The 17,843-nt window shown below is 45.0% G+C and overlaps 1 protein-coding gene across 1 annotated transcript in view; it reads left to right on the forward strand.

The window, feature by feature from the left end:
* LOC141101673 (probable E3 ubiquitin-protein ligase HERC6) overlaps positions 1-17,843 on the forward strand; it is a 172,558-nt gene that overhangs the window by 129,718 nt on the left and 24,997 nt on the right. The window contains exons 18-20 of the mRNA XM_073590923.1: positions 710-876; positions 6,072-6,138; positions 9,233-9,303. Of these exons, the coding sequence (XP_073447024.1) occupies positions 710-876; positions 6,072-6,138; positions 9,233-9,303 (305 nt within the window). The remainder of the gene's footprint in view (positions 1-709; positions 877-6,071; positions 6,139-9,232; positions 9,304-17,843) is intronic.

The raw sequence follows: 17,843 nt of genomic DNA on the forward strand, positions 1-17,843 counted from the left end.
TTTGTAAAAAGGCTATTCAGAAATTAGTCATTTCAAAGGCGGCAACTAGAATATTACAAGAGATGGAAGGCCTCATATGATGAGAGGTTGGAAAAGTTGGGCTTGTTTAGCTTACAAAAAAGGCGCCTCAGAGGAGATCTCATTTACATGTACAAATATGTGTGGGTCAGTACAAAGGACTGACACGTGACTTATTCCTTCCAAGGACCTTACTAAGGACCAGGGGGCACTCATTATGGGTGGAAGAAAGGTGATTCCAACAGCTAAATAGGAAAGGGTTCTTTACAGTTAGAGCAGTCAGAATGTGGAATGCCGACCACAAGAGATAGTAATGGCAGACGCTATGACAGCTTTAAAAAGAGGGCTGGATGATTTCCTCAGTCCACATAACATTGCGGGTTATAGTTTGTTTAGTGACAAAATGTATAGTTGGTGGAGAAAGGTTGAACTTGATGGACCTTAGTCATTTTTCAATCTATGTAACTACGTAACTTATCAAACCTTTTTAAATGTAATTTGTCAGACACAATGCCACAGTTGTCTATGGGTTGTGTCTGGTATTGCAGCTCAACCCTTTTAGAATCTCTAAATTGTCAGTATTTTGTGGAGGTCCCAGGAAACATTGCTACTATCTAATACAGGGATAGTGGATAATTCCCCTTTCAAAGGTCATCTTTGTACTAAATTATTATTTTTTTTTTTTTTGCAGCCATTAGTGGACAAAAAAATGTATTATCACTATGGTATACTATGTGGATTGGCAATTTTCAACGCGTTTACTATTTATCTACCGTTTCCACTCGCATTGTTTAAGAAACTTCTGGGTAAAAAAGTTACCCTAGAGGACCTAAAAGAGCTACAGCCTACCATGGGGAAGTAAGTCATGGCTAACTACCTATTGCTTAACAGAACATGTGCTTTTCTGGAGGACTTATATATTAAATTTATGTCACCCTAGTGCTCATTACTACGTATACAGCTGCTTGCTAAATATTACTTACATTTAGGGCTTGTGCAGAGAATTGTAGTTTCGGTCCGAGTGCGATCCAATAATATATCGGATTGCACTTGAACAAATGTTAGTCTATGGTGTAGTGCATGTCCGATTTTTTTTTTCCTTTCACAGAGTATGCTTGCAAAAAAAAATTGCAGCATGCTAGATTTGTATCTAATATTCAAATCGCACTTGACCATGCAAGTCAACGAGTCCATGGAAAATACCAACAAGCAGTTGGATAACATCTGAGTGCAGTCTAGTTTTCATCGACTTACAGAATGGAGAAATTTTTTTTTTCTTCACCAAGTTGTCACCTCTTGTTTTTGTTTCCTAATATCCCCTCGACCTCACCCTTGCAATGATGGATAACTGATAATAATTACTTTGAACCTGTACTGCGTGGTATGATTAACAGCTAGAGGTCCAATGGTCCACCACTGATTAATGTGGATGACTTCTGGTACAGTGGGAAAATAAGTATTTGATAACTGTCGATTTTGCAAGTTTTCCCCTCTACAAACAATGGCGAGGTCTGTAATTTTTATCGTAGGTACACTTCAACTGTGAGAAACAGAATCTCAAAAAATAAATCCAGAAATTCACATTGTATGATTTCCACATAATTAATTTGTATTTTATTGCATTAAATAAGTATTTACAATAGAAAAACAGGACTTAATATTAGCTACAGAAACCATTGTTTGCAATTACAGAGGTCAGAGGTTTCTTGTAGTTCTTGACCAAGTTTGCACACACTACAGCCGGGATTTACAAGGCATTGGGAAGTTTCTCTCAATTTTTTGAGATCTGCTACCACCCCAGAAGTTTCAAGGACCGACTAGATTTCCTCCGCCTGGTTGGTGGGTTGGAGAGACTTGGAAGATGCCACTGCCTTGACGTTCTCTTCACCAGACATATTAGAGACTGAAGATACCTGCTCAGGATCCATCTTCAGCCTGGTCTCCAAGACAACACATCCACGAGGCGGGGAGACTCCTGGGGGCAGGTCATTGTTACAATCATCAGGACTGTGTAGGGATATCGCCTCTGCTTCCCTTCCTTCTATAACACCAGCACACAGAGACTCAGCGACTAGCAGAACTGATGGAGAAGATGGCAATGCTGCTTGCAGGCCTGGACGTATGGGGACCAGACATCTCATGACTCGGCTGTCCCCAATGAAGCACCACATGGGATCTCCAGATTAGAACGGGCACCTGAGCTCTCAGCTCTGAGCGATCGATGGGAATAACAGTCAGCACATGCAAGGCAATCTTTTCCGTGTATAACGCTCCGATCTGGAGCTCAAGCTGTTCAGACATGACTTGACTGTTTTCTGAGTATGGCTCATCCTTCACCTGACAAAACCCTCACCGGATTCTGGAGCTATCGGATGGGAATCTGACACTAATTCTTCACGGCTTGCAGCACAAACTCTCCCACCAAACTGAAGCCTCCACATGCCATGGATAGAGTCACAGTAATTTGTGGAGAGGGATTACCCCCCGCCAAGGGCAGCCTCTCCCACTGGCCCAAGATTTAAGAGTTTTTAGGCTTCGCTGGACAAAGACCATCAGGATGTTCCGCACAACAACAGCGGTACTGCAATTCTATCCAACGACTGAGTTCCGGCTGCTGCTCAGCCTGCCAAACACAGTCAACCTTCACAGATTCTGCACAGTTAGCTGCCTCAACAGGCTGGTGGTCTATGAAATGACAGGGCCAGAAGTGACGGTTTCCCCACACGCATCACCCATCTGGTCTGGTCCTAGAAGCTGGGAAAATAAGTTTGTTTTTGTTTTCAGATGATTTTGGCTTTGGCTCATTGAAGACTATTCATTAGGCCACCAGGAAGGCCTGCAGGTCCAAAGTGATAGGAGCCCCTTTCTACCATAGTGGGATGAGCCATGCTCAGGCATCTCCTGCTAGGTAGGACATTAGAAATCTCACCCTGGCCGATCGGAGGAAAACTTCTGACTGAAAACTTCATAGCACTGCTCTAAAAACCCACAGCACTGCTTTGGATCCCCTTAGTATCGAGGCCGATCAGACAGAGCATGTTCCACTTCACAGGCATAGGCTTCGGGTTGCATAAGCACAGCCGTAGGTACTGCAACTTGGGCTGGTGCAGCAATAGTCAGGGCTTCTGATTGGGTATGTGGATGAAAAAAATGTTCCTCTTGGAGCTCATACTGGCCAAACAATGATTCGAATATCTCCAAGAGCGGAGGACCATGGAGCTCAGTGGGGCCCATGGTCTGATCAAACTGTTACACTCGCAGGTGGCGTACGTGGTTCATGGACCCACTGTGCAATGGACCAGACATACCCTGGAGGGGTGTAACTAATCAACCACCTTGGTGTTCACTGGAGCCTCTAGTGGTGAGGTCAGACTTGTGCGGCAGGCAGCTGCCAGGTACAACTCCAGTGCGGCGTCCAGCAGTAGCAGCTGACCCCTGGGTCTAAGCCATTAATCCAGATTCCTATACAGGGTCCACTTGGAACAGGTTCAGAGTGTGTAGACAAGATGGCTACTTGAGACGGGTTCAGACTGTACAGACAAGACGTGCCACTTGGGACAGGGTCAAACTGTGCAGGCAGGATGGCCATTTGGGACAGGTTCAGAGTGTGCAGACAAGATAACCACTAAAGACAGGTACAGACACAGGTCTCAGGTAACAGTTCTGGTACTGCCAATGCGGCCACTGGGTAGATACCACAGACGCGGTTTCAGGAAACTGACACCGCCACGGAGTTCACAGGAAGCAAGGACAACCTATACTGGACTAATGGAACACAGAATATGGGAATGGCTTTTGACAGTTGCATACACCAAACCACCTAACAGTAACTATAGGGATTGCTCAGGCACCTCCCAATTGAGGAGGGTGCCTAATATACATGATGCCTCCCAGCTATTGGCTGTGAGACACCTTGCACGGGAGTACATTAATAAATGCCTCCCATGTCTTTGCAGGGGGCATATACCATGTGCGCACTGCCACTGTAAGAGCAGGGGAGTGCGTGCTGCTCAGACACAGTGAAGCGTGCACAGCAGCAGACAGGGAGTACGTCGGGACCACACCGGAAGGCCGGGGCGGCAAGTAAGCCGGCGTCCCTGCATGGAGGGTGATGGGAGTACCATGCAGGGGCACCTGCCATAGCGCTACATAGGGCTTATTGGTGGAATCCACATCTCCTATATAGTTATTGCACATCTTGGGATATGCCATAAATGTTTGAGATGGGAATGCTACTCTAACTGGTGTGGCTTATATGAATGAGCTACATATATGCAGAACACCTACATTAATATTAGACCTCAGACCAAACCTATGTACAGTCATATGTTAAAGTTTGGGCACCCCTATTTATGTTAACCTTTTTTCTTTATAACAATTTTGGTTTTTGCAACAGCTATTTCAGTTTCATATATCTAATAACTGATGGACTCAGTTATATTTCTGGATTCAAATGAGGTTTATTGTACTAACAGAAAATGTGCAATCTGCATTTAAACAAAATTTGACCGGTGCAAAAGTATGGGCACCCTTATCATTTTCTTGATTTGAACACTCCTAACTACTTTTTACTGACTTCCTGAAGCACTAAATTGGTTTTGTAACCTCATTGAGCTTTGAACTTCATAGCCAGGTGTATCAAATCATGAGAAAAGGTATTTAAGGTGGCCACTTGTAAGTAGTTCTCCTATTTGATTCTCCTATGAAGAGTGGCATCATGGGCTCCTCAAAACAACTCTCAAATGATCTGAAAACAAAGATTATTCAACATAGCTTTTCAGGGGAAGGATACAAAAAGTTGTCTCAGAGATTTAACCTGTCAGTTTCCACTGTGAGGAACATAGTAAGGAAATGGAAGAACACAGGTACAGTTCTTGTTAAACCCAGAAGTGGCAGGCCAAGAAAAATATCAGAAAGGCAGAGAAGAATGGTGAGAACAGTCAAGGACAATCCACAGACCACCTCCAAAGACCTGCAGCATCATCTTGCTGCAGATGGTGTCACTGTGCATCGGTCAACAATACAGCGCACTTTGCACAAGGAGAAGCTGTATGGGAGAGTGATGCGAAAGAAGCCATTTCTGCAAACATACCACAAACAGATTCACCTGAGGTATGCACAAGCACATTTGGACAAGCCAGTTACATTTTGGAAGAAGGTCCTGTGGACTGCTGAAACAAAGATTGAGTTGTTTGGTCATACAAAAAGGCGTTATGCATGGAGGCTAAAAACACAGCATTCCAAGAAAAACACTTGCTACCCACAGTAAAATTTGGTGGAGGTTCCATCATGGTTTGGGGCTGTGTGGCCAATGCCGGCACCGGGAATCTTCTTAAAGTTGAGGGTCACATGGATTCAACTCAGTATCAGCAGATTCTTGACAATAATGTGCAAGAATCAGTGACAAAGTTGAAGTTACGCAGGGGATGGATATTTCAGCAAGACAATGATCCAAAACACCGCTCCAAATCTACTCAGGCATTCATGCAGAGGAACAATTACAATGTTCTGGAATGGCCATCCCAGTCCCCAGACCTGAATATCATTGAACATCTGTGGGATGATTTGAAGCGGGCTGTCCATGCTCGGCGACCATCAAACTTCACTGAACTGGAATTGTTTTGTAAACAGGAATGGTCACAAATACCTTCATCCAGGATCCAGGAACTCATTAATAGCTACAGGAAGCGACTAGAGGCTGTTATTTTTGCAAAAGGAGGATCTATGAAATATTAATGTCACTTTTATGTTGAGGTGCCCATACTTTTGCACCGATCAAATTTTGTTTAAATGCAGATTGCATATTTTCTGTTAGTACAATAAACCTCATTTGAATCCAGAAATATAACTGCGTCCATCAGTTATTAGATATATGAAACTGAAATAGCTGTTGCAAAAACCAAAATTGTTATAAAGAAAAAAGGTTAACATTAATAGGGGTGCCCAAACGTTAACATATGACTGTATGAACAACAGACCCCAGAACAGACCCACTAAATATATTAAGAAATGTTTCTTTCTTAACCAATGGGATAACTATAACTATTTTGTAGGAGTATGCAGAGTCTACTGGATACTGAAAATGAAAAAGATGTGGAGAACCTAGATCTGTACTTTACTGTAAGTATATTATTACACAATAAGGAATTGTCAGTTCCTAATGAGGTGGCGTGTTCATTGAAAAAGGCCTTACCTGCTCTGAAGTTTATTAAAGGTGCATATTACACATACTTTGCAGTTCTACTAACACACATTTATTATGGGTAAAACTATCATCAGAGCTGGTGATAAAGTACATGACTGATCTGATTGAACTAATTACACTGGTCGTAAAACTGAACCTGCATACACTGGATAGTCTGCTCACATAAAAAAACCTTATGTCATATATTTAGAATTGAGAGTCCTCAGTGGTTGATACCTTTTAATGGCTAACTGAAAAGATGCAAGCTTTCGAGACTACTCAGGTCTCTTCATCAGGCAAAGAATAATACAAAATTTGAAGAATCACATATTTATGCACAAAACAGCAAGCACAGAAATAACGCAATAGATAAGACAAGAATGAATGTGCCGCATGGATTTACTGTATGTCTTTTTACATCAATTAAGGAATTTGCTCTTCAGACCTTCTGGGGGCATCACACAACAGAGAACCAGACCCCAATCAGAAGGCAATAAAACTTTCACACTACTTATCTATAAAATGTTCCAATATTTATGTTTCTCCCTCTCCAATAATGACAATTCTGCTTCACGTCACTTGTCTTATATATTGCATTTTTTCTGTGCTGTTTTGTGCATAAATATCTGATTCTTCAGATTTTGTATTAGTCTTTGCCTGATCAAGAGACCTGAGTTGTCTCGAAAGCTTGCAATTGTTACCATCTTTTCAGTTAGCCATTAAATGGTATCATCCACTGAGGACTCTCAATTCTAAATATTTTTCTTGAAATCCTGGACATTTTTCAGCTATTATTCCTTAATGATGCAATCTCCCTGCTCTATTTATCTTCTGTTGTCATTGGAACCATCCTAATGTAGATTATTCTGACTCTTCCTGATGACTGCAAATCCCAAGTGTTCTATCAGCTTCTTAGATAATTGTATAACTTGTACTCAAAAAACCAGGCGTCCTCAGTAGTATTAACTCCACTAGCAATGCAACTGTAGAAAGACCAGGAGAAACGATGCTGTTTTCTTCCAAAACCTTGTATTAGTTTACAATGAACAGTCGGTAAAAAGGGGTAATTTGTACAGGGGAGTACACATGCGTCTTGAGTAATGGTTGCTGTAGGCTAAACTGAAGAAGGGAGGAGCAACTTAATTCAGAGCTCAACTACAGGAGGGACATAGGGACAATTTTCACACAGTCTAATTCTACCTAGCAACAACAGGAAAATTTGCTGATTGGAGGAAGAACTAAACACAGAGAAATATTCATTACAGGTTGTTCCCATTCGTGGGACACAACATAGATCCAACGGTATTGGTCGGGCATGTGCGGTTCCTTCTCTCTGTCCTCCATAGGTTGCTACTATAGCACTTGTCAGATAACTCACACATGGGCAGTTTAGCTGTTCTGTATCAATTGCCCTGTACTCTCTCAGGCTATGCTCTCACTAAATCAATACACTTCACATTCTACACAGAAATATCAGAGCTAGCTTCCAGCACAGATCATCTCTTCTGTGCCTGCAATCAAATCCGCTGTGCAGAGGACAGTTCAGCTCTAAAAGTAGCCAGATTCCAACACAACTCAACTTTGCTGTGACTGCACTCAAATCAGCTATGCCACGGACAGTTTACCTTGAGTGGAGTCAGCTCAACTGTGCTGTCTGCACTGGAATCAGCTGTTCAGAGAAGAGCTTAGCTTAGAGAGCATCCAGCTTCCAACACAGCTCAACTATGCCGTGCCTCCACTCAAATCAGCTGTGCAGAGAAAAGCTCATCATAGTGGTGGTGTCTGTGTGCTGTGATCAGCTGTGCAGAGGAGAGCTTAGCTTAGAGAGCAACAGGCTTCCTGCACAATATATATCTGATATACCTATGCTGGGTTTATTATGGAGTTCTTCAAAATTAAAACAGTCAGTTCAATACCATTGTTTTAATTGTTTTTTTTGCATTACAACCTGAAATTTTTAGGCTTGTATACACATATTGAGACACATACAACTTGTAGCAATTATTTGGGTACTACGGAATTTGATTGGGTGGGATAATACAAAACTGAGACCAAAGTTGATTCAAATCAGTATATTAACAAGAGAAACAAAACTAACAGAGCACTTCCTGCAACAGTAACAAATGCACAGCACAATATGAAAATGTTCAGTGTAAATGAAGAGCGGGGCGCGACCGCTAATATGAACCAGTCCAACAGTAATATGACTCAGGTGTGCACAAGGCACTAAACGTGGGAGTCCAGCAGCAAGTATGAGAGTAAGCACACCGCGTTTAATAAGGAACTCCAGCTATATGATGAATGAGCATGCACACAGCACTAAAGTGTAGAAGTCCAGCAATCATATGGATGGAAATGCACACGGCACTTAAATGCAGAAGACTAGCATTATACAGGAGTGGCATTAACAGGAGAAGGTCACTATGTGTACCTTTTTGGGCTGAAGGTCCCGCACAAGTGCAGCACCGCAACCCAACAAACACAGGCCTAGAGAAGATGGTGATGTCAGGATTCTTTACAGGCCATAGCAGATCCAGAGGCGAATAGTTCCACAATAGAAATCCAGACAGTAGATAAGCACAGACAGCATCAGGGAAACGCAGAGGACTGTAGACAGCATAACGTGGAGTGGCAGAGCACCGAGTAACGAGCAGCAGCAGCAGGGAGTCCACCAGTAGACAGGCAGGAGCTCAGGAGCCAACAGCAACAAAATACTCAGGCAAAGAGGAACACATGACCTGGACTTAAATAATCAGGACAGACAGGAAGTTGCATGACAGGGATGCAAGACTCCATCTTGAATAAGGGCAATCAGGCACAAAGGAAAGTCCAGAATCCTTACACAACTTAATTTTTATATCAATATTTTTATGAAAGGTGAGATGACCAAAAACTCTAAATGGATTGTGGCTTTTTTCTTAGGAGTCATTCGCATAAAGATATAGAACATAGACATGCGTGACAGGTCACATGAACATGTTTCTTTCTTGAGTTCTATGTAAGATATTAACATCTTACTGATTCTTGCAGCTGTCCTGGGAAAACCAAACCATAGAGCTGGTCCCCAATGGAGCAACAGAGCATGTGACCCATTCAAACAAGTATGTATAAAGTGATCCTGACTTTCTCAAATAGCACCAAATGCACATAGCATGGCTTTTGCTAGTCTCTCGATGGTTATTAACCCTTTAAGAACCAGGGATTTTTTTTTTTATTTGCTCTTTCATTTTTTCCTTGCTTTCTTCAAAAAGCTAATTTATTTTTAATCTGCTGACATGGCCTTATGTTTTTTGAGGGACAAGTCGTACTTTTGAATGCCACTATCCATTTTACCATGCAACATACTGTAAAATGGGAAACAATTCCAGGTTGGGTGAAGTTAAAAAAAGCAAACTAGGTGATCAATTGTATTTTGGTGTTTTGTTTCCATGGCAATCCTTGTTTGGCAAGAAGGTTTTGCTTTATTTATACAATGAAAAAAAAAAATTGCTTGTATCATCATTTTGCGACATCTGAAACCAAAATCAATGAAGGTGTGTGATGGCTTGTTTTTTGCATGGCAAGCTGACTTTTTTTATTGATACCATTTTGGGGGTAGATAAGACAGTTTCTGATCTCTTCCTATTGCATTTTTTGCAGACTTTCAGTGTCTGAAAAATCACAATTCTGCTATTTAGATTTTCCTTTCTCGTTACGTTGTTTACCTGATCGGATTCATTTTATATTTTGACTGACTTGACTTTTGGTTACGGGTGATTATTAAATATGCTTATATTTTAAAATTTTAATATCTTTTTTTTAATTAGATAAAGGAGGGGTGAGTCAATTTTTTTTGTTTTTATATTTAAAAAAAAAATAATTATTCCCCTTACTGAACCTGCGATCATCTGATCACCTATGCTATATACCGCAATACAATGGAATAGCAATATATAGTAAAAATCATGGTTTCCTACAAAGCCCAACAGTAGGATGAGATTCAACAGAGCACTGTAATGGCAGGCACTGGGTTCTTCAGCAGAGTTCGAGCTCTCATGGAAATCCTTAGGCGCCCAATGATCGTATCTCAGGGAGGGAGCTGATGGGCACATGGAATTGCACCATACATTGTAAATGCCACTATGAGAGATTGACAGCAGGATTTAACAGGTTAAGAACAGCAGGCGGAGGTTGGTTCCACTTACAGTTGTTAGAGGCAGATGATGGCTTAATAACTCAGCGACCATCTGCCATGGGTGATGCAGGCTAAGCCCTGGACAGAGCAACGCAAGCCATTTTACTCATCTCTACCACTGAGCCTAAGGTCTTTAATATTGATTCACACATATGTACGGTAATGACAAGGGACAGACATCTAGACTTCCTGGCAGTCATCCCACTGAAGAATAATACATTTAGCCATAGACATTTCATAGCTGGCTGCCCAAAGTCATCCACATACCGTTTGAGATAACTGTTTCTCCCTACTTCATCGTAAGCTTGGCCGAATATTCTTATTTAGTTCAATGAGGAGTGAGGCTGATTTCCCACAGATCAGACATGCTGAAATCCATCATGCCCAGTCTAGAACAACCACACACATGAAACATTGGTTACAGGACACTATGATATGCTGGATTCAGCCTTAAAACGCCTGACTCGGCCTGAACCAGCTTTTTCTGGGGCAATAAAATATAACAACTATTATGCAGAGAAAAGCAATTCCAAAAAAAACAATATATTGTCCTATTTTGCTAAAAAATACTATGTAAAGACAATCAAACAGTATTGAAACATGGATTTTTGTGATAACTCACCGTAAAATCCTTTTCTCCGAGACGCTCATTGGGGGACACAGGTACTGTGGGTGTATGCTACTGCTGCCTGGAGGCTGACACTAAGTGAAAAAAAGAGGTTAGCTCCTCCTCCGCCTTATACACCCTCGCCACTAGAGTTGAGCGACTTTGGTCGGATCGGGTTTCATGAAACAAAATTTGTTTCAGATGAAACTGGTCCTACTAGGGCAAAAAAAGTCGGAGTTTCGAAACCCGACCCCAATGCAAGTCAATGGGGAATAAAAGTCGGCATTGAGTGGATGAATGTCATCCGCTCAATGCCGACTTTTATTTCCCATTGACTGGCATTGAGGTCGGGTTTCGGACGAAATTCTGACTTTTCTTTTTGCCCTAGTCGGACCAGTTTCATCTGAAAAAAATTTTGTTTCATGAAACCCGATCCGACCAAAGTCGCTCAACTCTACTCACCACGATTGCGTGCGGAAACCAGTTTGATGCAAAAGCAGTAGGAGATCAAACAAAAATCAGACATCAACCTTAATGCAGGTAAAAACATGTCTAGAAAATATCCACCCTAATCTCATACAGAGAGCATATTAATTAAATAAACAGAAGCCTACTTGGCTAACAGGGTGGGTGCTGTGTCCCCCAATGAGCGTCTTGCAGAAAAGGATTTTACGGTGAGTTATCACAAAAATACATGTTTCTCCTTCTCCTCATTGGGGGACACAGGTACTGTGGGACGTCCTAAAGCAGTCTGTAATAAATGTGTCACCGAGGAGAAAAAGACTAAACAAGCTAAGTCACAGAAAACCAGAGAGGTTGGTAACTATGCAGATTGCAGATCCCTGATCCTAACCACACAACTAGCAGCAGCCATGGAGCGTACCTACAATGGTCCTAGATGCTTTGTCAAAGCTGGAGGACAAAATAAGCGTAAAGCAAGAAAAGGGGAAAACTAACTGCCCCAGAGCAGACCCCAAAGGAAAGACAGCCCCCTCACATGTATTGACGGTGAAACAAGATGAAAGCACAAACACAGGCAGGAAATTAGGCTGAGCAAATGATGGGGCCCAAACTAACTAGAAAGGATAGGAAAGGAAAGACACTGCAATCTGCCAAAAACCCTACAAAAATAATGTCCAACACTTCTGATAGCAAAATTAACCCCGAAGTCACTAGACTTCTCCCACTATATCAGCACTCTGAAATATTCTGAATCAGAGCAAAAAGAGGCCAATCTAATAAGGGACAAAAAAGCAAATTGGCAAATACAGATAATAAGCGTGTTAATTCAGCACAGCCCCAGCCGGGGCTGGCTGACCACACAAAAAACTGAATAGACCAACAAAATTAAGTGTGAACATAAGCAGAAAAACTTAGCTTGAAATGACTGGAACAGAGCTGAAAACAAGGACCTGAAAAGCCAGAAGGAATCACCAGCACCAGAATAGGGCGTCGGCTGTCTTAAATCCAGTCTGAGATTCCTGAGGTCCAATCGTCATCCTCATTATCAGGTGGCAGATCTCTACTGATTAAATCAGCCTCACTACCTCCAGTTACCACCAGAGGGAGCCTGAAAGGAGAACTCACAACTGGTGGACCGGAAAATGAACTCACAACACAGTCCCTGGGTGGGAAGTTGACTCACCGATCCAAGCTACATGCACCTCCTGTCTAAAGGTGCGCCACCGCTGCTTGGAGAATCCTTCTACCCAGGCTCGCATCCGCTGAAGCCTGAATATGGATATTGTAATATTTAGTAAATATGTGCAGGCTGTACCAGGTTGCTGCCTTGCAAACCTGTTCCATCGAAGCCTAGTGCTGAGGCGCCCACTGCCTGAGTAGAGTGTGCTCAGATCCCTGCTGCAATTGGCGCGCCTATGATGCAGTAAGACTCCTGAATAGCCAAACGAATCCATCTGGCTATGGTCGATCTTGAGGCAGTGAGTCCCTTCCTGCGACCATCAGGGAGCACGAACAGCGCGTCTGACTGACTAAAGGGTGCCGTCCGCAACACGTACCTCCTGAGTGCTCTCACCAGGTCTAACTTATGCAGGGCCTTTTCCACACGGTGTACCAGTGCTGGACAGAAAGAGGGCAAGACAATATCCTCATTAATGTGAAACGAGGAAATGACTTTTGGCAAAAAAGGAGGAGCTGGTCTAAGAACCACCTTGTCTTTGTGAAAGGTCAGAAATGGGGCTTGGCAAGATAACGCTGCCAGCTCAGAGACCCGCCTGATTGATGTTATAGCTACAAGGAACACCACCTTCCAGGAAAGGTATAACAAAGACACATCCTGTAGCGGCTCAAATGGAGCTTCCTGCAGAACACTTAGGACCAGGCTAAGGTCCCAGGCGTCCATAGGTGCCTTATAGGGAGGTACCAAGTGGGAGACCCCCTGGATGAAAGTCTTTACCTGAAACTTGGTAGCAATCCTGCGCTGAAAAAGAACGGATAAAACCGATATCTGTCTCCTGAGAGAACTGGGGACCAAGCCTGAGTCTAAGCCAGACTGGAGAAAAGCCAAGATATTAGGGATGGAGAATCTCAGTGGAGAACAACCGTTGCCTCGATACCATTCAAAGAAAACCTTCCAGGTGTGGTGGTAAATTCGTGCTGAGGCAGGCTTCCGGGCGCTAACCATCGTAGCAACCACTTTGCGCCCAAACCCCACCTGCATCAGAATCCAAGATTCAACGGCCAAGCCGTCAAACACCGGGCCCCTGAGTTCAGGTGGCAGATCGGCCCCTGAAAAAGTAGATCTGGGCGCTCTGGCAGTCGCTATGGCACGTCGACGAGCAGCTGCACTAGATCTGCGTACCACGCCCTACGAGGCCAGACTGGGGCCAGCAGAATCACTGGCACCCCTTCTGCCTTGATCTTCTTGATGACCCTCGGAAGTAGTGGCAGCAGGGGAAATAGGTATGGGAGGCGAAACTGATTCCATGGCAGAACCAGCGCATCCACAGCGATTGCCTGCGGGTCCCGGGACCGAGCAACAAATACGAACACCTTGGCGTTCACCCTGGAGGCCATCAGATCCACATCTGGTGTTCCCCACCGTTGGCAAATCTGCTGAAAGACCTCTGGGTGTAGTGACCATTCCCCGGACGCAAGCCCCCTGCCGGCTGAGGAAGTTTGTCGTACAGTTCTCTACCCCCGGTGTCACCGAAGGAGGAAAAAACAAAATACTAGCTAAGTCCAGAAAAACCAGAGAGGTTGGCAGCTATCGGATTGCAGACCCCTGAACCTATCCACAACAACTAGCAGTAGCCGTGGGGGGTTCCTATGGTGCCCTAGACCCCTCGATCACAGCCGGAGAACTACATAGCCTAAAGACAGAAAGGGGAAAAACTAAACTGCCCCAGAGCAGACCCCAAAGCAATAGGCAGCCCCCAACATATAATGACAGTGAAGCAAGATGAAAACACTAACACAGATAGAAAGATAGGTTGAGCAAATGATGAGGCCCAAGCTAACTAAATAGGACAGGACAGGAAAGCCGCTGTCTGCCATCCGCAAAAACCCTATCCAAAATGTGCCAACCGACTGATAGGAAAAACAGGCCCTGAAGTCGCTAGGCTTCAAAAGACTATATCAGCACTCAGGTATATTCTGAAGACAGAGCAAAAGATCAACAGATCAGAGACAAAAATGTAATTCAGCTCACCCCCGGCCGGGGATGGCAGAACTCCCAAAAAACAAGGCAAAACAAAAACAAAACTGAAGTGTATAAAGCAGAGCATAAAAACTTAGCTTTGAGACGCAGGAATGAGACTGGTCTCCAAAAATCCAGCAGGATCACCAGCAAGGCAGAAGGGTGTCGGCTGCCTTATATCCAGTCCTCAATTCCAGCCACCCAGTCATCATCTAGCTGCCCAGGTGTTTGGTAATCAGCCTCACTACCTTCCTTCACCAGAGGAGGGAGTTCATCAGACCTCAACGGTGAAGGGAAAAATGAACTCACAACACCCCGGGATGTGGACTGCCGATATCACTGAGTGGTTCCTCTCGGCCCAGCAAAGCATGTGCCCTACCTCGCGCATGGTTGCCCTGCTGCCGGTGCCCCCTTGGTGATTTATGTAAGCCACCGCCAGGGCGTTGTCCGACTGAATCCAAACAGAGCAGCCTGCTAGAAGGCGATGAAACCATTGCAGAGTCAGCTGGATCGCCCGTATCTCCAAGTTGATCAGGAGACGTGCCTCCTGCGGTGACCACTGTCCCTGGGTCGTGTGGTGGCGAAAAGCCGCTCCCCAGCTGAGGGGGCTGGTGTCTGTTGTGACCACCAGCAACTGATCTAGGGGAAAGGCTTTTCCCTGAAGAAGGGAGGAACTGATTGTCCACCACTCTAGTGACTGTGACCTGAGAGGACAACCGGCACCGATGATCGAGCGTGAACAGGTTCTTGTCCCAGGATGACAAGAGGGCGTGCTGCAGGGGGCGAAGATGGAACTGGGCGAACGGGATCGCTTCCATCGCCGCCACCATTTTTTCTAGAATTCTCAGCAGAAACGGATGGTGTGAGGGACTGGTTGGCGCAGTAAGTGCACTCCCGGAGGGCTAGGGCCTTGTCTCGAGGGAGAATTACCAACCCTTGGCAAGTGTCGAAGTAAATTCTCTGAGCCGGAACAATGGATGACTTCTTTACATTGACCAACCACACTAAGCGGGCAAGAGTATCTAGCGTGATGCTGACACTTTCCTCGCATGTCCGCCTTGAAGGGCCCTTGACCAAGAGGTCATCTAAGTAGGCGAATACGACTATGCCCCGGGAGTGCATGATGGACATGGGGACTGCCATGACCTTTGTGAACACTCTGGGGGCAGTGGCTAGCCCAAAGGGCAGCGCTGCAAACTGAAAATGTAGACCGTTGATGGCGAAGTGTAGAAACCTTTGATGCGGAGGGAAAATGGGGATATGTAGATAGGCGTCCTGAATATCGACAGAGGCCAAGTACTCTCCCTGCCCCATTGCCGATATGACTGAATGGAGAGACTCGATCTGGAAATGTCTGATCCTGATAAATTTGTTCAGGAGCTTTAGATCCAAAACGGGCCTGACAGTTCCGTCCTTTTTGGGCACTGCAAACAGATTGGAATAGAAGCCCTGAGTCTTCTCGTTTTCCGGTACCGGATGACTCCGTTGTGGCTGAGCGAATCGATGGCTCCTAGTAGAGCCTTTGCCCGGGTATCCACTTTGGGAAGACGGGAAAGAAAAAATCGTCTTGGGGGGTACCTGACAAATTCTATCTTGTACCCTGTGGACACCAGCTCTCTCACCCATGTGTTGTGTGAGACATTGAGCCAGGCGTGGTCAAACCGGAGTAGGTGGCCGCCTACCTTGCTGGTGCCGCCTGACAAATGCACCGAGTCACTTGGCTGAAGATCTTTGGGGCCTGGATCCCCTAGACCTGGACTGGTTAGTACGTATCCTCCCCAATGGGTTGGCTCAATATGAGACCTGTCAGTCCCTATTCTGGTTGGGGCACTGACGCGGCGGAATTAGCCGCCGTAGTCCACCCAGGGTTGCGAAAGGCCCGAAAACGCGCCTGAAACTGGTGACGAAACGGCGGTTTGACCTTTTGTTGAGGAAGAAAACCGCTCTTGCCTCCTGTGGAGTCGGAGATGAGCTGATCTAACTTCTCTCCGAACAGGCCGCCACACTGTTATGGTAGCGCTGTCAAGGACTTTTTTGAGGCTGAATCGGCACGCCATGTCCTTAACCATAGCGCTCTCCTAATGGAGATTGCATTTGCGGCCTCAAGGGCCGCGCAGTTGGCCACATCTAAAGATGCATTGATCAAGTAGTCCCCCGACATGGCTATCTGATTTGTGATTTGTGATACTTCAGCTGGTAGGTCTATGTCTTGCAAGGCGCTAGTCAGTGATTCTGACCACGAAATCATGGCCTTGGCTACCCACGTTGCTGCGAACGAGGGAGAGTGCTGATCCTGATGCCTCAAACACTGAGCGAGCTAAGTTCTTTATGAGACGATCAGTGGGATCCTTAATAGAAGAACCACTATGTACGGATAGTAGAGTTTTTGTAGCCAAGTGCGTCACAGGTGGATCCACCATTGGGGATTCCGTCCACTTTTTACGGAGATCCGGGGCAAAAGGATACTATCAGGATCCTGTCAGCGCCGGCAAACTGCCACGGCTGAGCAGGGTGACTCACCCACTCTGCGGGAGGGCCCGGGGTCAGATACTGCAGGGAAAGTTCAGGCAGACAGGACCTGCGATGCTGAAGGTAGTAAGGAGTATAAGGACCTACGATCATGTGACCACAGTGGGCGGGGCTTAGCGTCCCACTGCTGGAGATGACTGTAGGATTCTATTACAGGGATTCTGTAGTAGTGGCGAGGGAAACTCAGGTCAGACAAATGGGGGGGGTCATACACGGAGAGGGCGGCGTGGTACCAGAGGGTCAAGCAGAGAGTAGACAGAACGTAAGCAATGAGTCATACACGGAGATAGCTGCACAGTAAAAGAGGGACAGGCAGAGAATAGTCAGGTCAAAGGCAATGAGTCATACACGGAGAGAGCAGTGCAGTACACGCAGAACTCACAACAGGGACAGAACCAGATCAAAACCAAACAAGCATAAAGTATCGCAGTCACAAAGCACACCAGGGTCACACACACTCGGCCAAGGGTCTGAGTATAAGCGACGAGGAATGGGCCCACAATGAGGCTATAAAAAGCCTTCCAGAATCTCAGAGTGAGGCCATCCAGATTAACCTCTGAACTACCTAATCTCATGAACTAAGCAGATCATGACAGATACTTCGCCTCGAGTGCCTTCTGGCCCGAGAAACACCTGTCCGGCCGTTCTCTGTGTCGTTGCACTATGTCCTCAA

This window comes from Dendrobates tinctorius, unplaced genomic scaffold (assembly GCF_039654945.1).
Source record: "Dendrobates tinctorius isolate UK_male_01 unplaced genomic scaffold, ASM3965494v1 ptg000011l, whole genome shotgun sequence".
Classification (NCBI taxonomy): Eukaryota; Metazoa; Chordata; class Amphibia; order Anura; family Dendrobatidae; genus Dendrobates; species Dendrobates tinctorius.